This window comes from Lemur catta, chromosome 23 (genome assembly GCF_020740605.2).
Source record: "Lemur catta isolate mLemCat1 chromosome 23, mLemCat1.pri, whole genome shotgun sequence".
Classification (NCBI taxonomy): domain Eukaryota; kingdom Metazoa; phylum Chordata; class Mammalia; order Primates; family Lemuridae; genus Lemur; species Lemur catta.
The window spans coordinates 18,772,712-18,792,219 of NC_059150.1; the positions used below are offsets into that span (position 1 = coordinate 18,772,712).

At 38.8% G+C, this 19,508-nt stretch overlaps 1 protein-coding gene across 1 annotated transcript in view; it reads left to right on the top strand.

The window, feature by feature from the left end:
• The first annotated feature begins 2,968 nt into the window (after window positions 1–2,968).
• DHX9 (DExH-box helicase 9) overlaps window positions 2,969–19,508 on the top strand; it is a 53,096-nt gene continuing 36,556 nt past the window's right edge. The window contains exons 1-3 of the mRNA XM_045536367.1: window positions 2,969–3,106; window positions 5,771–5,903; window positions 6,563–6,703. Coding sequence (XP_045392323.1) covers window positions 5,793–5,903; window positions 6,563–6,703 — 252 coding nt within the window. The 5' untranslated portion in view covers window positions 2,969–3,106; window positions 5,771–5,792. The remainder of the gene's footprint in view (window positions 3,107–5,770; window positions 5,904–6,562; window positions 6,704–19,508) is intronic.

A 19,508-nucleotide genomic window follows, 5' to 3' on the forward strand; every position in this document is an offset into this window, starting at 1 on the left:
AGTAGTCCAGTTGAAACAGACCATTCATTATGTGGTCATTATCATGAAGAATTTTGGTCAAATTCTTAGGTAGGAAGATGGGTACCTATTTTCCTATAAAGCTTTAAAAAAAAGCCAGGTGCGGTGGCTCATGCCTCTAATCCTAGCACTCTGGGATGCCGAGACGGGCGGATTGTTTGAGCTCAGGAATTCGAGGCCAGCCTGAGCAGGAGCAAGACCCCATCTCTACTAAAAATAGAAAGAAATTATATGGACAGCTAAAATATATATAGAAAAATTAGGTGGGCATAGTGGTGCATGCCTGTAGTCCCAGCTACTCAGGAGGCTGAGACAGGAGGATTGCTTGAGCCCAGGAGTTTGACGTTGTTATGAGCTAGGCTGACACCATGGCACTCTAGCCCAGGCAACAGAGTGAGACCTCTGTCTCAAAAAAAAAAAAAAAAAGAAAGAAAGAAAGAAAAGAAAAAAAGCTTAAAAAAAAATCCTACCCTGCTCTGTCCTGCATTGCTAATCTCTGAAGTCTCCTAGATAGTCATCTACTGAAAACAGGTAATAGTTGTATTGAAATCTGTCCTCTTTCTGTACTTCTGGAGCATGTTTTGAAGCTTCATCTGCAAATGGAAACAGAAGATCTTAGAGGCTGCTAGTTGCTAGGAGCAACCTACAAAGGTAATGCTAGTCATGGGACCCAATTCCCAGGGGACTCTAGGTCTCAGGTGCAAAGCCTAAATTAAGGACCAACTCAATAACAAAATTCTCCTTAATTCTTGAAAGCTAAAGATCCACTTCTGAACAATTTATTTACACTTAATTTGTTGATACTTTTGTTGTGTTTGTTATCTACTACATTTACTAGTTGAGTCTCCCTTATCATTAATAACTATCGGGCACCTGCTCCTGATAAGAGTGGTGAGAGTGAGCATGCTTGTCTTGCTCCAGTTCTTAGAGGAAAAGCTTTTAGCTTTTCCCCATTCAGTATAATGTTAGCTGTGGGTTTTTCATATATGGCCTTTATCTTGTTGAAGTACACTCCTTCTATATCTAGTTTGTTGAGAGTTTTTATCATGAAGGGATGTTGGCGTTTATTAAATGCTTTTTGTGCATCTATTGAGATGATCATATGGTCTTTGTCCTTTATTCTGTTGATGTGATGTATCACATTTATTGATTTGCATATATTGAACCATCCTTGTATCCCTGGGATAAATCACACTTGATCATGGTGAATGATCTTTTTAATGTGCTGCTGGATTCAGTTTTTTAGCATTTTGTTAAGGATTTTGCATCTATGTTCACCAGGGATATTGGCCTATAGTTTTCTTTTATTGTTGTTGTCTGGTTTTGGTATCAGGGTAATGCTGGCCTCATAGAATGAGTTTGGAAGAATGCCCTCCCCTTCAATTTTCTGGAATAGTTTGAAAAAAATTGGTATTAGTTCTTTAAATGTCTGGTAGATTTCAGCAGTGAAGCCATCAAGTCCTGGGCTTTTCTTTAATGGGAGACTTTTTATTACTGATTCACTCTCACTTCTCATAATTAGTCCGTTCAAGTTTTCTATTTCTTCTTGGTTCATTCACTTTTGGTAGGTTGTATGTGTCCAGGAATTTATCCATTCATCTTAGGTTTTCCAATTTGTTGGCATAAGGTTGTTTGTAATAATCTCTAATGATCCTTTGTATTTCTTGTATTTCTTTGGTATCAGTTGTAATGTCTCTTAGGCACCTACTGCTTGCAGCACCCTGAAGAGTACAAAAACATTATGGTCTTTCCCTCAAATGATTTGACTCTTAATTAAAGAGCAATCACAGGAAAAAAATAAAAGAATGAGTAAATGCTTAACTGTGTTGTTCTGATTTTAAGAGTAAGAGATTAAGAGTAAAGGGATTGATCACTATGAGCTAGAAGGGTTAGGAAAAACATAATGAAGGCGGTGGAAAATAAGGATAGATAGATATAACAGATAAGTGATTAGTCTGAAGTCTCTGAAACAACCCCAACTTGTTTTTTGTTTTCCTTTTTTTTTCTTAGACAGTCTTGCTCTGGTGCCCAGGCTAGAGTGCCATGGCGTCAGCCTAACCCAGCTAATTTTCTCTGTTTCTAGTTGCCCGGTTAATTTGTTTTCTAATTTTGGTAGAGATGGGATCTCACTCTTGCTCTGGCTTGTCTCAAACTCCTGACCCCAAGCGATCCTCCCGCCTCGGCCTCCCAGAGTGCTAGGATTACAGGCGTGAGCCACCGTGCCCGGCTGAAATGTTTTGTATCGTTGCCTTCGTGGGAGGCACTAGAGTTCAAAATTTAAGTGATGAGAATACAAATTATTCCAAAGCCTTGGAAAACACAATTGCATCCAATTTAATAATAATAATAAAACCAGCCTTGCAGGTTTTATTCACGCATTGAACTAGTTTACTGAGCATTTACAATGGTCCAGGCCCTGGAGTGAATGACCTGCGTTAGCCAGGTAGGAGTCCCTGCCTTCACAGAGCTTATTTCTTTCAAAAGACATTGACGTTCAGAATATCTGAATCACTACATAACAACGCCAATTGAAATTGAACACCTGCTACGTGGCAGGTACTGAACTAAGCTTCCCCTCACATGCCATCTCATTTAATTATCTCAGCAACCCTACTAAGTTAGCAAGATTTCCAGTTCCGTCTTCCAAGGATACCTCCTTTCACCAGAGATCCCTATGACAGAAGCTGCGAACCATTTTGCTGCATCTAAACGCTACAGGCCCTCAACTTCCTAAAACGCCCACAAGCCGGTAGCGCCTTACCCCAAGCGGCGGGACCCGGGTGCAGGGATCTCCTAGGCGACGCCATGCAAGGTGCGGCGCGCTTGCTGAGCCCCGCCCCCTCCGCCCGAACGCCTTCGCCCCGCCCCCTCCACCCGAACGCCTTCGCCCCACCCCCTCGCCTTCTGCGCATGCGTACGCGCATACACACCCTCCTCCCCCGCCCGCACTTCTCGCGCTGCGGCCGGAGCCATTTCGCCGCTGCCTCCACGCGAGTTACCGGGCGCTTCTGCGTTGTCTCTGTGGAAGGCCGGAGCCTCGGACGGTCCTAAGAGGGCTGTGCTCTCTGGCACCAGGAAGCGGAGGCCGGTAAGGGAGGGACGATTTGGCCGCCGTGAGGGGCGGCAGGAGGCGTGGGCCACGGCTCTGCAGCCGGCTTTGTTGTGAAGCGCGGGCGGCGGCGGGTGGGGGAAGGGGCGAGCCGCCGCCGGGGCCCAGATTGCGGTTGCGTGTGCGGGTCGTCGCGGCGCGCTGGCGCTACCCGCGCCCCCGGCGGTCCCCAGAGGCCCCCAGCCTTTCCCCCCGCTGTCCCCAGAACAGCCACAGCCCGCTTCCTCCTCCGGCCCGCGTACGCCCGCGGCGCCGCGGCCGCTGAGGTGAGGGGGGTGGGCCGCGTGTGGTGGTCGCCGGCGGGGCGCTGACCCTCCTGCGGCCCGTCATTTAGTCCTGTCACAAATATCTGCGGCCGCCCTGCCGGCCCTGGGGCGGGAGCGGGAGGCAGGTTAGGCGCAGTCCTTGCGCCTCCCTCGGAGGTGGCGGTCGGGAGTGGGGGTTGGGTGCGGGGCCTTGGGGAAATAATGGCTGCAGGTGTTGGCAGGAGACGGGAGTGAAAGTACCCTGGGAGAGCGCCGCCTTGGCGGGTTGAGAGGGGCGTCGAGCTGCCACCTCGGCCCTCGGGCGAGAATGCGTCAGCTGCCGAGGCAGAAAGGATTAGCTAGGTGTCGCCTAGGGCCAGAGACGGGACAGGAGCTGAAAGAAGGCCGTGTGGCTGGAGTGTGGGGAGAAGGATGGGTGTTAGGGTGGCGAGAGCGGAGACGGGGACACCACGTAGGACATTATCGCACTAGTCCAGGTGTGCAGTAGTGGTGACGAGAGATGGAGAGAAGCGAATGGATTGGAGACAATTGCAGAGTGGTGGAGGGTAGTAGATCTTGCTTGGGATTCTGGCTCCTCCAATTAGGAGCTCTGTCTTGTGGGGTAAGTTATTTGTCTCAGTTTCCTCCTCTGTAAAGGGATAGTGAGGATTCTTATCTATACTGTTGTAAGGGTTAAGTGAAATAGATCATGTAGGTGATCCACTAGGGATACTGTCTGGCACGCAGCAGGGGCTCTACAGGGGATGGCTGTAGAGCATCTTCAGGGAGTGGATGACTCTCAAGTTGTGACCTGAGTAACTTGGCCGTGCCGTTCATGGAGATGGGAATGTAGGGTTAGGGGTTGAACAGGTTTGGGAGGAAATTTAAAATTCCGTTTTGACTGGGATGCCAAGGTAGCATGCAGATGGGCGTGTTAGTGTCACAGTTGGCTGAACTTGATTTTGGAGCTTAAGGACAAAGGACTGAACTTGCAATATATATTTGAGCATCATTAGCATAGAGTTGGTATTGAAATTTATGGAGTTGGATGAGACTGGGGAGAAAGGAATTTGATAGCATAGTTTCTTTATATTTTATGTTACTCATTCACCCTGAGGGCTTGTTTTTTAAATTAATTATTTAGGGGTGGAATTTGCAGATAGGTATCTTCAGCTTTTCCATTAATAGGATAGTCCCTTCAAATGACTGACGACAGTTAGACTTGGGCTACACGATAAATTTAACAAGTTTATACTAGGATCCAGTTTGATAACAGATGTAGGTGCTAACAAAATGCACTAAACATGAAGAAAAGACAGGTTTGATGTTAGTAATGGAATTTCTTCCTACAGCAGACTAAATTCATAGTATATTTTCTCTGATTCTAAATTTGGTATCAAATATCTTGCTTATTCTTAGACTCATAAACTGTATTTTTTGGTATTTTAAGGACTGGGTTATTGGGGGAGTGCCAAGAAGTATGGTATGTTGCACTTAAAGAAAACTTGTTATTCATTAAAATTTGAGGATATTAAGGCCAAAAGGAGAGATTTGGCATAAAACATTTAATAGGTTAGTGTCTTCAGTTCAAGAACCGAATGCTTAATGTAATTGGGCTTACTAATACATCAGTTACACATTTGAGGACAGTCTGCTAGCAGTCATAATTAGTATGAGAATAAACCATTGGATTTTAGCTTATTGATTGATCCACTCAGAGTGATGACCTTTTTTTTTTTTTTTTGGAGACAGTCTCTGTTGCCTGGGCTAGAGTGCAGTGGCATCATCATAGCTCACTACAACCTCAGACTGCTGAGCTTAAGTGAACCTACTGCCTTGGCCTCCCAGAATGTTAGGATTACAGGGGTGAGCCACCATGCCAGGCTTGATAACCATTTCTTAACATAGGAGTTTGAATTTGAATTTAGGCCTCCGTTGTGGGTGGCTTGGAAAAGATCTTAAACCTTCGAAGCCTTAGTTTCTTCCCCTGTAAAAAGGCAATAACAATAGTATCTATCATATCTGCCATTGTTGTGAGGAGTAAATGAGTTAAAATATGTAAGGTACCCATTGTAGAATGTAGGACATCACATAAAATATTTTTTAAGAAAAGATAAAAATCACTCATAGGTTCCAAAGGTAACCATTTTGGGAGATATTTCCAGTCTTGATTTATGCATATGTTTTTATGTCATTTAAATCATACAGTTTTTTCTTTTTTTTTTTTACATGTCACAAACTTTCGAATTATGTAATTAAAATTTCTTTATAGGCAGGTTTAATAGCAGCATGACAAACTATCGTGTATTTAACCTATACTTTCAACAATTTCCAGGAATTAGTTATTTTCAGTTTTTGCTATTATAAATAATACTGTTTTTAACTTTTGTTTTCTTAGATCTAAAGAAGACACCTGAATCATGGGTGACGTCAAAAATTTTCTATATGCCTGGTGTGGCAAAAGGAAGTTGTCTCCATCCTATGAAATTAGAGCAGTGGGGAACAAAAACAGGCAGAAATTCATGTGTGAGGTACTAATGAATACAGTTTATATTTATGTGATTTATGTGGCTTATTTTAGGATTAAAAGAAGAATGTTTTGTGTTTGGAAATGTTAATGTGTTGCACATTTGGAAAGAGTAGCTCTTTACTGTGACTTGACTGCTACTAATTCATTATAAATCATTTTCAAATGAACATTACTTTTAAAACAATCTGATAGGTAAATTATTCTTATTAGAACCTGTATCTTCCTCCGCTTTCTCTGTACAAGTAGTGAGGATCAGAAAAGTTGGATCAGCTGTTTGGATTTTTACTAATGGCTTTAGAAAGTAGAGCAATTCTTGTTTGCTTCAAAGCAAAGTGCTTACATACAAATGGAGAGTTTGTTCTTGGATATTATAAAATCAGATTTTAGTGTGTATATTCTGTTTATGAGAAGAGAATATCTGAGCCACTTATAATAATATTCTTATTTTTGGATTAGCTTAACACTGGACAATTCGAATTTTTTCTTTAGGTAGCCCGTGAATTGTTTTAGGTGTGTTATTTTCAGTGTATTTATAGAGTGTATGTATCTCCAAAAGTTAGCTGTTCATTATCTCATAATGGACTATTGAATTATGAATTTTTAAAATCCCAGAATTACCCATGTGACTCTCTTAATACATTTTTTTCTTGACTGTTACAGGTTCAGGTGGAAGGGTATAATTACACTGGCATGGGCAATTCCACCAATAAAAAAGATGCGCAGAGCAATGCTGCCAGAGATTTTGTTAACTATTTGGTGCGAATAAATGAAATAAAGAGTGAAGAAGTTCCAGCTATTGGGGTAAGTACTTATGGCCAACCACTTGAAATGTGTGTTGTAAGGTTACATGCAAACCCAGTAAGTGTGGAGACACCCAGGGTTATAATTTTTCATTGTTTTCAAATATGTTCCATAGTGAACCTTGGCAACTTGTTTTCTCTGAGCTAATCCTCCTACCTCGGCCTCCCAGAGTACTAGGATTACTGGCATGAGCCACCACATCTGGCCTATTTCACTGTTCTTGAAGAGTATTTTCATTGGATATAGAATTCTGGGGTGCCAGGGTTTTTTTTTTTTCTTTCAGCATGTGAGTGTAAAAAACTGTTTTTCCTCCGCTTTCACATCACAACAGTCAACAGAATACTTTTGTGACTATATGTGTGGAAATTTTTCCCCACACACCAAGCAAGCAATCACTTCTGTAGCAGACACCATCTGGGTGTTCTCCAATTCAATTCTGACCTATGTATCTGGAGATAGCCTCAGATCCCACAGGTTGAGAGCTTATTCCCACAAGACTACACCCCCTTCAGACACCCATTGCAAGTCTGGGCCTCAGGAACTTATGACTGACCAACTTCAAGTTGGGGTTCTCACGACCCCCTCTTTGGGTTTAATACGCTACAGTGGCTCACGAAACTCAGGGAAACTTACCTCTGTTTACCGGTTTATTATAAAAGGATATTATAAACGATATAGATGAAGAGATACATAAGGCAAGGTATGGGGAAAGGGACACAGAGCTGCTGTACCTTGCCTGGACCTGCCATCCTCTGGGAACCTTTATGTATTAAGCTGTCCATAAGCTCTCTTTACCCTGTCCTTTGGGTTTTTATGGAAGCTTCCTTACATAAGCATGATTGATTAAATCATCGGGCATTTGTGATCGGCTTAGCGCTCAGCCCCTCTTGGAGGTTGACAGGTGGGGCTGAAAGTCTAAACCCTCTAATCATGCCTAGGTCTTTCTCCAGCATACCAGCCCCCATTCTGAAGCTACCTAGAGGCTGTCCAGTCAACTCATTAGCATACAGAAAGACTCCACTTTGGAAATTCTAAGGATTTTAGGTGTTGTGTGCCAGGAAATGGGCTCAAAGATCACAAATACTTTTTACCACCTCACACAGCACTTTGAAGATAATGTGGCATTGTCTCCTTCCATTGTTTTCTATGGGAAGTGAGTTGTAATCCAATCATTTTCCCCCATATGTAATGTCTCGGCTTTCTCAGGCTGTTTTTAAGATCTTTTTTTTCATAATTGGTTTTTAGAGTTTGTGGTGTGACTGGGTGTGGTTTTCTTTGTACTTACCTTGCTTGGGGTTTGCTGAGATTCTTTTTTTTTGTTTGTTTGTTTTTTGTTTTTGAGACAGAGTCTTACTCTGTTGCCTGGGCTAGAGTGCTGTGGCGTCAGCCTAACTCACAGCCAACCTCAAACTCCTGGGCTCAAACAATCCTTCTGCCTCAGCCTCAGCCTCCCAAGTAGCTGGTACTACAGACATGTGCCACCATGCCCGGCTAATTTTTTCTATATATTTTTAGTTGTCTGGCTAATTTCTTTCTATATTTTTAGTATAGACGGGGGTCTCACTCTTGCTCAGGCTGGTCTCGAACTGCTGACCTTGAGCAATCCTCCCGCCTGGGCCTCCCAGAGTCCTAAGATTACAGGCGTGAGCCACCTCACCCGGCCTGTTGAGATTCTTGAATCCATAAATTTACATATTTCACCAAATTTGGGAGACTTTTGGGTATTATTTGTTAAGGTATTTCTTCTGTTTTCGTTTTTTTCTTCTCTTCCTGGGTTAAGCTTTTTGATATCCCATAGGTCCCTGCAACTGTCTTCATTTTTCTTCTTTTTTTCTTTTATCTGTTCTTCAAGTAGAATAATTGCTATTGATTATCTTCAGATTCACTGATAGTTTTCTGTCAAATTCATTTTACTGGTAAGTCCATCCGGTGAACTTATTTCATTCAGATACTGTTGTTTTCACTTTTAGAATTTCCAACTTGCTCTTTTTTTTTATAGATTTTATTTCTTTAATGGCATTTCTTTTCATTTATTATAAGCACATGTTCATAATATGAATATGGATTTCCTTTATGTCATGGAGTGTAGTTCTGATATCTGCTTTAAAATCCTTGCCTGCTAATTCTAACATCTGAATCATCTCAGGGTTGGACTCTGTTTCTTGTATTTTTTTTTTTCTTGAGATTGGATCTTATTTTCCTCTGTCAGGTAATTTTGGGCATTGGAATGTTATGTTGTGGAGACTTGAGTAATATTATATTCCTACAAAGAATATTGATTTTGTTGTTTTTTATCAGACAATTAAGTTAATTGGGCTCAAACTGCAAATGCTGTCTTTTGGGTGTTCGATCTCACTTTAATTTTCTGATCCTTTGCTAGGCGGCTTGGAGTCTGTCTTATACATGTGTGGATCGGGCGTTAGCCAAAGATTTGGGCAGAGTACGCACAATATGGGGCTCTCCTTCCTGGCTCTTTCCTTTTCAGGATTCCCTCCTCACTTTCTAGCAGCTTTGGTTTTTCTAAACGGCTCATTCTCTGATTAGTCCACTCAGGCTAAAAGCCTCCATAAATAGAAATTAGACCCTTGATATTCCCTGCTTCCCTATTTTAGCTTTCCTTTAGAATCTGCCTGTTTTTGTTCACCCTTTATTGCCTGAATATAGATAGTTGTGGGGGGTGTTTTGAAATTTTGTCCTAAAGTTTGTTATCTGCAGTAGGAACTTAGTTAGCTGTACCAGAAGCAATTCCCTACTTTAATTTTTTCATTAGCATTTTAGCATGCTCATATCTTGTCACGGTTCTATTCAGTCCATGGCTGGACTCTGAGGTGTTGCCCCAGTTCTTGGGCTCTGGGCTTGGAAGAATCATAAGCCTTGGCCTGCAAGAGAGAGAGATGACAAACACTCAGCAAAATTGCATGAAAAATTTACTGTCAGGAAAATTTAAGGGTGCAAAGCAAAAGACGTTTCCTTTCGAGTGAAGAAGACCCTATCTACCTCTGTGTTTTTCTTTTTATATGGTTTATGTTTAGTTATAATTATTAATTGTACGTCACTGCTTTGGGGACTGAGTTCTTTCCTGGTATAGACATGACTTAAAGGTTACGTTCCAGTAATTCTTTCTAGTATATATGTGATGGGGAAAGTTCCATAATTGTTTATGGTGTTTTCCCATTCTCTGACTGGTGATCAGTATTCCATGGCCTAATTACCCCATTGTTTAAAACTGAAATAACTGTTCCCTCTTTTTATTGTTCTGCAACCATTTCCTCCTTTATTGTTTTTCTATAACTGCTTTCTGCTTTCTGTTTTTCTGATTCCCATTACCTCTCACTTGTTTTTCTGTCCCTAGCAATCTTGCCCATTAAATGCCCTGACTATGCATTTCCTACTTTCTCCCTTGCCCCCTCTGTTCAAGCTATACTGGCCTTATAGTTGCTCGAACATGCTTCAAAACTTCTGTACTTAACTGTTTCTTCTGCCTGGAGGACTCTTCCCCAGCCATCCTATTTAAAATTGTAAATTCATTGCCACCCTACACCACTTTTTATCTACCTTCACTGCTTCATTTTTCTTCATAGCATTTAGTAACTTTTAACCCATTGCTTCTCAACTGGAGACCATTTTGTCCCCTGGGGACATTTGGCAATATATAGAGACATTTTTGTTATAACTGGAGGAGGCCACTGCCATCTAGTAGGTAGAGGGTGGAGATGGCTGCTAATATTCTGCAGTGCACATCACAGCCTCCTATACAACAAAGAATCATCCAGCCTAAAACCTAAAACGTCAGTTGTGCCAAGGTGAGAAACCCATTCTAACCTAATTTATTTTTGTTTCCTGGATCCTTGTATTAGAATGTAAGTTCATGAGGGTAGGGATTTTTTGTCTATTAATATTTTTAGTTTGTTACTGTGTCCCTGGTATCTGGTATGATTCCTGGTCTATAGCAGGCACTTAAATGTTTTTTGGTTGAATGAATAATGAATGGGTAAATTTGGGGGAAAAAATTGTAACAGCCTATTTCTACTTTTAGCTACCATCTTTATCTTACCTCCTTATCCCAGGCAAATCCTTGTTCCTATCACTTCATCTGGTGCTTGCTCTTTTACTCTATAAATTACATTTCCTGAAAGTGACCTATGCAAAGGACACTTTAAAATTTGTTTTGCAATGGATAGTTTCAGGTATGTATAAAAGTAAGACTATTATAATGAATGAACCCCTGTATTCCCATCATCTGGCTGCAACACTTTTTAACATGGCCAAACTTGATTCATCTCTACTGTCTACTTCCCTTCCTTAAGTTATCTTGGAGCAGATTGCAAATATTTAATTTGGTGCAAAAGTAATTGCAGTTACTTTTGATGTTGGAGGCAACTCACAACCACAACAATGCATTTGGCCCGGGGAACTGCTAACAAATGTATGTTGCAGTAGTGATTCAAGAAGTTTTGCAAAGGAAACAAAGGCCTTGGAAATGAGGGGCACAGTGGCTGGCCATCTGAAGTTGACAACAACCATTGAGAGAACAATCATCACAGCTGAACCTCTTACCGCTACACGAGAATTTGCTGAAGAACTCAACATCAACCATTCTATTTGGTCATTTGGCATTTGAATCAAATTGGAAAGATGAGAAAACTTGAAATGTGGGTACCTCATGAGTTGACCACAAAATCAGATTGTCATTTTGACGTGTCTTCTCTTATTGTACAAAACAGCAATGAACCATTTCTTGATTGGATTGTGACGTACGAGGAAAAGTGGATTTTATACAGCAACCAGTGACAACTAGCTTAACAGTTGGACCCAGAAACAGCTCCTAAGCACTTCCCAAAGCCAAACTTGCACCAACAAAAGGTCATGGTCACTGTTCGGTGGTCTGCTGCAGGTCTCATCCACGACAACTTTCCATTACATCTGAAAAGTATCCTCAGCAAATCAATGAGATGCATCAAAAATTGCAACACCTGCAGCCAGCATTGGTCAATGGAAAGGGCCCAATTCTTCTCCATAACAATTCCTGACCACATGTCACATGACCAACTCTTCAAAAGTTGAAGAAATTGGGCTACGTAAGTTTTGCCTCATCCGCCATATTCACCTGGCCTCTCGCCAACCGACTACCACTTCTTCAAGCACCTCAACAACTTTTTGCAGGAAAAACGCTTCCACAACCAGCAAGAGGCAGAAAATGCTTTGCAAGAGTTCGTCAAATCCTTTGAAGCGGGGATTTTTATGCTACAGGAATAAACATTCTTGTTGGCAAAAATGTGTTGATTGTAGTGGTTCCTATTTTAATTAATAAAGGTATGTTCGAGCCTAGTTACAATGATTTAAAATTCAGGGTCGGAGACCGCAATTACTTTTGCACCAACCTAATATCATTCATTTGTTAATATTTCCATTTGTATCTAAAAACTCCTTTTCTCAAACATAACAATACCATTATCAAACCTAAAAGTATGTATCTTAATATCATCAAATATCCAATTAATGTTTAGATTTTTCTGATTGTTTCATAAACTTTGCCCTCCAGGGGACATTTGACAATACCTGGAGATTTTTTTTAATGTTTTAATGATTAATGTTGAGTCCTTTAACAGTGTGGGTATATTCAGATGAGCTAAACACACTTTGAGAGCACACTATAGAATGTTACAGTTTGTATGTTGAAATATGTAAAGACACCTACAAATTAGTACCTAGGAATGATAACATACATTTGTAAATATACACATTCTAGGTTTGAGAACGTAAATGTAAACAGATGTCATGAATTTTTTTGAACAGAAAACCCACAAGACTAATAAGAAAACCAGTTGCCTCCCTATAATATTAATGTGCAAAGTTAAAGCATGCTAAATTGATATTTATGTAAATAGCAAACCAACAATTAGTTTATACATTGTCAGTGACCTACGATGTGTCATGAGTGGTTCAGTGAATGTGTTTTTCCCCCAACAGAGAAGGTATTCAGAGACAAAACTCCTACAGTTTAAAGTGACACATAATAATCCACATCTGTTTACCACTGCCTCAAGTGTGAGAGACATGATTTTATCATAAGCAGTCTTTAGTCTGTTATTTTTAAATAAGTTCTAAACAAATCTTTAGATTCTAAGCAGAAAAAAATTACAGGTACTATTAGATTTACATGAAACAAGTTATCTCTATCCAATTTTCCGTTTCTCTTATGTTGTAGGTATCTGTTTAATTTTGCCTCAAAGTTTTTTAAAGTCTTTTTTTGCCCCCTTTGTTAATTTTGGTAAGCTAGGCACATTTTAAAAGGAAGTTTGTATCAAAACAGGTAGCAGTACAGAAATCAATCCAAATTTGGACCCTGGTGGGGATGTTTTTGACTATCAGGACTTGGAGGAGGACGTGTGCTGATGGCAGCTAGTGCTTAGAGGCCAGGGATGCTACTAAACATCCTGTGGTGTTCAGGACAGCCCATGACAACAATTATCTGGCCAAAATGTCAGTGCTGTGCTAGTGGTGTCGAGGTCGACAAACCTTGGTCTGTAATTTTGCCACTAGTGTATTTTTATCAGTGTGTGATATCTCAGTGTTCTTTTAATTTGCATTTTTAAAACTATGAGTTGAACATCTTTTGGCATGTAGGATTATTTGCATGTCTTTTTCTATGAACTGCCTGTTTGTATATCTTATCCCTTTTTTGTTGGATTCTTGGTCTTTTTAAGTTATTCATACAGGAGGTCTGTCTGGAAAGTATGCAGCCATGTAACTAGTCTCATTATATTAACAGTGGCCGGATACTTTCCAAACAAACTTTCATATTAGCAATGTTAACCTTTTATCTGTGATTATGTTACAAATATTTTTTTCTCAGTTTGCCCATTACGTCTTTATTTGCTTGTGCTTTCTGCCATACCAAAAAAATTTTTCACAATGTAAAATGGACACTTTCCCCTTATTTTTTGGTTTTTTTTAATAGGTTTAAGAGGTACAAGTTGAATTCCGTTACAGGTGTATGAGGGCTGTCCAGAAAGTATCCAGTCACTGTTAATATAATGAGAAAGGTTACATGGCTGGATACTTTGCAGTCAGCCCTCTATGTTTTATAGTGGTGAAGTCTGGGTTTTCCCCCACCGCCTTTTTTTTTTTTTTTTAACTTTATCAGCATTTGTCCATATTGCTCATATCTTCCATCTCAACACGCTCTTATGTCTTCTCTAGCACTGGATTTCCTTGATTATTATCTTTGTTTCTCTCTGGCTGCTCCTTTATTTTCATCTTCTCACTTGATAGGGTTGGGAACCATATCCTTAAGTATATAAGCATTCTATACATAATACCATTGTGTAATGTAAACTTAGGCATTCTGTCAGGTTCTCACGTCTTTTTGTAATGAATACATCAATACTTTTAGCTAGGCTAAATCATAATTAATCTTTTGATTTTACCTGACAGGGAGAGCTGTACAGTTCATCTTGAATAAGATCTTTAGTCCCAATAGATTAGCTTTAAATAAATAGGCATTTTTTTTCAGGTAACTTATGGTGAGATTCCTTAAGACTTCCCTGTATAAGTTTTCTCCTTTTGTAAGCTTGAATTTTTACATTATTTATAGTGAGCCATTTTCCTGGCCTTTCTTTTTTTGGATAAAACCCATTTGGTTTTTGATGGGTATTTTGTTTGATTTATACATGAGAACAATGTGCCCTCAGAAATAGTGAACCAGCTTTGTCACTGGTTTTAGGCAGTGGGTTGGTTACTTTAATCTGTCAGTGTTATTGACTGCTACAATTTCTTAATGGAACGTTACAGTATCATCAGAATGCCTCAACCATTAACATTTCAGTGTTATCAGAATGCCTGTATTAATAGATTTACTAGTTTGGGTAGTCTTAAAGATAAATGATACTTTATTATTTTAATTTGCATTTCTTTATTAACGAGTGAGACATTTCTTCAAAATGTTAACTATAGATGATCCTTGAGCAACACAGGTTTGAACTGTGTGGGTCTGCTTATACACAGATTTTTCTCAACCAAATGCAAATTGAAAATACATTATTCTTAGGATATGAAACCTGCATGTACAGAGAGCCAATTTTTCTTACACAGTTCCACCGGGTTAACTGTGGGACTTGAGTATGTGCAGATTTTGCTGGGGGTGGCCTGCAACCAATCTGCGTCAAATACTGAGATATTACTGTATTTACAACTTTGAATTGTTCATTCACTTACCTATCAGTAGTTCATGTTTTGCTAACTATATATTCGTTAACAATTAAAAGGCCATCATTTTTACAGAGGAATACATACTGCAGAAATTTTGGCAAACAAAAAGATTATAAAGAAAAAATATGAACTGTGATGTTTCCAGTGTTGCTAAAATCTATATATTTTTTCTGTATTTAAACGTGTATTTTAATGTGATATAGTGGGGGGTGTGTGTGTATATATATGTATTGCATAAACTATCTCATAACCTTTTTTTAAGAAACATAAACATTTTCCCAGATTACTAAATCTTCTTCCTCAGGCAGAACCAAGGTTATGCACTCTGAAATTTTTTAAAACTCTGTTTTACCCCTATATTTTAATTGCTTATGAAATGTTGTAAAAGGAAAACCTCCCACTCAAATTGTCCCACTCAAACACCTCAGTTCTCTTGGGTTAAGAATTTTTCTCTTACTGGTATAGGTAAAGAGCGAGGTGGACAGGAATTGTGGCCCTGGGGTGGGCAAAGGTGGCAGAAAGATAAAGAAAATTAGCATCGTGGCACCAGTACTGCCCACTGAATTTTTCCTATTTTGCTTCCATATCTCCAACCTTGGAGGAGCACTATCTGTATAAAATGGAGAGTATACAGAAAGATTGAAAATAAAGGCAAGGGTAAAGCTGTATTAGGCAAATGCAGTACAAAATAAAATAGGAATAGCAATATTAATACCAAAATAAACTTTAAAGAACCAGAAAAGACAATCAGTTCACAATGTTATAGTCCACCTAGCTTTAGAAGTGCTAGTGTATATATTGGCAAAAGCAAAGTGGTAATGTGAAAAAGTAAGAGAGTGACCCAAAAAACTCTTAGTTTTTGGAAATTTGAACACTTACATCTAAGTGGAAATTTTAAATTATGGTTATAGACTGTTTCGATAACAGTGTCTGTCAAAACTCTAGAGTGATCAGAGGAACAGTCATTTATTCAAAAGAACATTAAATATTTTCACTGTGATACAAGAAAGCTTTTTTTTTTTTTTAGACAGTCTCGCTCTGTTGCCCGGGCTAGAGTGAGTGCCGTGGCGTCAGCCTAGCTCACAGCAACCTCAAACTCCTGGGCTTAAGCAATCCTACTGCCTCAGCCTCCCAAGTAGCTGGGACTACAGGCATGTGCCACCATGCCCGGCTAATTTCTTTTTATATATATATATTTTTAGTTGTCCAGATAATTTATTTCTATTTTTTTAATAGAGACGGGGTCTTGCTCAGGCAGGTCTTGAACTCCTGACCTCGAGTGATCCACCCGCCTTGGCCTCCCAGAGGGCTAGGATTACAGGTGTGAGCCACGGCGCCCGGCCTAGAAAGCTTTTTAAATGAATGGACTAATAAGCTTTCAACTCAAAAATAAAATGGGAAAAAGTAAAGGTAAAATCAGAAATTGCTGAATTTGAAAGTAAAAGTGATCAGTAAGATTTTTAAAATGTTCTTTTCAAAATAAAATAATCCATTGCATCTAGTTAAGAAAAAAGTAAATAATACAGATCCTCAGTCCTTTATCTAAAACCCATCTGGTTGGAAGGGTTTGAGAATTCAGAATTTTTCATAATTTAGGAAAGTAATATGATGTATACATCGTATCTTGTATAACACCTTCACCACATCTGAAGCAATACCCTCTAATGAAACTTTCTTAATACACCATATCAAGGAGTATATAAGAGAAAAATATCTTCTGATCATCTTAATAAAGGCTTTAAAAAAGCATTTGATAAAATCAAACACTTGGCTACCAATGAAGTACTTAAGAAATGGAGTAGAAAAATACTTCCTTGACATGCTAAAAGATATCATCTAAAATCAATAGTATATAAAGGATGTGAGAAACCAAGAATGGGGGAGGGTGGAGGCTGGATATGGGATTAAAAACATATATTGGGTACAGTGAACACTCCTCTGGTGATGAGCACACCAAAAGCCCTGACTTATGTATTATATAATACAAGCTATCCATGTAATGAAAGTACTTGTACCCCCGTAATTAATATTTTGAAATAAAAATAAATAAGTAGATAAAATTAATGGTAAAGACTGTACCAAAAATAAGCACCAGAGCAGTGCTGCTCAAAATTTTACAGTGTGAAGGTGGTTAAAACAGAAATGAGTAAACATTTAGAAACACTTGTGACAGCAGTTTTATTTTTGTTGAATCTGGGAATTAGAAAACCTGGGGCATGTATTTTGTGTATCTATTTCATATTTCTAGCAATTCTTTTTCGTATGTTTTACAAAAATGTTCCCAGTGCATTAGGGTGAAAAAACTCAGCTGGTTCTTCCTTGCAGATAGTTTGAGATGCACTGCTCTAGGGAATTTCCTCTGAAGTTAAGACCAGGGTGTCCACTATCACCACCATTACTCAGTCAAGAAAGAAAAGAAGAGAGAGAGATAGTATGAGAAGAAAAATAAATGAGGTGTAAATATTATGAAGAATTTAGTTGGAAAAATAGCCTGTTAATGATAGTAATAAAAACTATTATATAAAGAACTTAATGTATAATTTGTAGGACCTATGAGAACAATACAACAGATTTTTACTGAAGGATAGTGTCAAAAACTCCAGGGTCTACTTGCGAGCTAACTATATAGTCTGCCACCATTTCATAGATGCTGGTGGAAGACACAAGACTCCTGAATCTGAGACAAAGGATGTTATTACTGACAACATAGTGAGCTTCATGTTTGCATCTGTTCCCTTCCCTTTGTCTCCACGTCTCTTGATAACAATGTGGAATGGGCCCCAATGGGTGCTAAGGACAGTGAGTTTGTATCACAGCTTAGGAATTTTGAGCTTAGGAAGCCCCCAATCTTAAAAGGGGGCTTCTGGGAATCCTGCCACCCATAGTTATTATCCTGTTTAGGAAACAAATCTTCCTTCTACCATGGAGGAAGATATCTCTTATCTTTCAAGGTTATTTGCTATTCAGACATCCTTGAAAAGATACCTAGACAAGAGTTAGAGAAAAAATATCTAGATAAGAGTTAGAGAAACACAAGATATCCATGGAGAATTGTCTCAACAGATAGAAGACTTGACGAAATTTAGAGCCATACCATATTTCTGGATGAAAGGTTGCGTTATTGTAAGATGTCACTTCATTGTAAGGAAGTTCTCTGAGTAAATTGTGTAAGTTTAACATATTATTTGGGAATTAGACAAGATTAGGAAAAATAATTGTTGAGGACTAACCAAGAATTTGAAATTTAAAAGGAGGACTATCTAATCCTACCACACATTAATAAATAATTTTAATTATTTTAAGATTACAGTAATTGAATTTGCATGATACTAGCTCCAAAATGAAAAGAAACCAACATATATTAAAATATAATGCAAAACCGGTGTTAGGGATAGGACAGGCTATTTTACGGAGAATCCAAAGGCAGAAACTAGATTTAACTATAGAAACAAAACAAACAATACCTTCCTAGGGCAATATGTAGCATTAACAAAGTTGAAAAGGACAAATTGCAACTTGTTTGGCAAAAGGTAAATAGCACAAAATATTAAAGTCTTAGAAATTAATGAGGTCAATGAATCTCCAGATAGAATAATGAGCAAAGAGAACATAAATTGAAACAATAGGTTGCTTTAACAAAAAGCAGACCTAATGTTGGTAAAGATGTAAAGTGCATACTATAATGCCCAGAATTGGAGAAGATGTAGAGAAATAGGTTCTCATATGTAGTGCTGGTGTATTTAAGTCACTGAGCTTTCCATGGGGCACTATGATGCTTTTTAAAATGTTGATGTCTTTTAACCCAGGAATTTAACTTTCATGAAATTTTCCTAAAGGAAATATGCCAAAGTACAAAGAGTTTATGGCAATGCTGTTTTCTAATTTGTTAAAAGTTGATGACAGTCTAAATGTTCATCAACATGGTATGGCATGTTATGTATAGTATATCCATAAAGTGGAGTAGCAAGTCATTAAAATTCTTGTTGATCAATATTTAAAGTAGAAGATGTTCATAAAATATTGTACATTTGTCTTGGAACTTGACATTCCCTCTTTCTGGGATGCTCTTCCCTCAGATACTCTCTTGGTTAGCTCCTTGCCTGCCTCATGTCTTTTCTAAAACGTCTCCTTATGAGAGCAACTTTCCCTATTCACTTTATTTAGAATAGTGACCTCTCGCAGTCCCTACTTTTCTTTACTACTTTATTTTTTTATAGTATTTATCACCACTTGACATACTATGCATTTCTTCATGTATTGTATAGTTCTTCTTATTAGAATTTAGCTCTGTGAGGACAGAACGTGTCTGTCTTGTTTATTGTTGTATCCTTAGCACCCAGAACAATGTGTAGCATGTGGAAATGCCTAAAAGATACTTGTTTTATGTTGAATGCATTCATGAAGATACTAAGTGGATGAAGTAAGTTAACTATACAGTATAAACTGATCATACTTTTTGTGGAAAAATTTTATGTTTGGGTGCATATTACATATATGTGTGTAATTTCCAGTTATAGGATTATGAGTAATTTTTACTGCCCTTATCTTTTTCTGCCTGAAATTAGAACTGAATAGTTTCAGAATCACTAAAAAC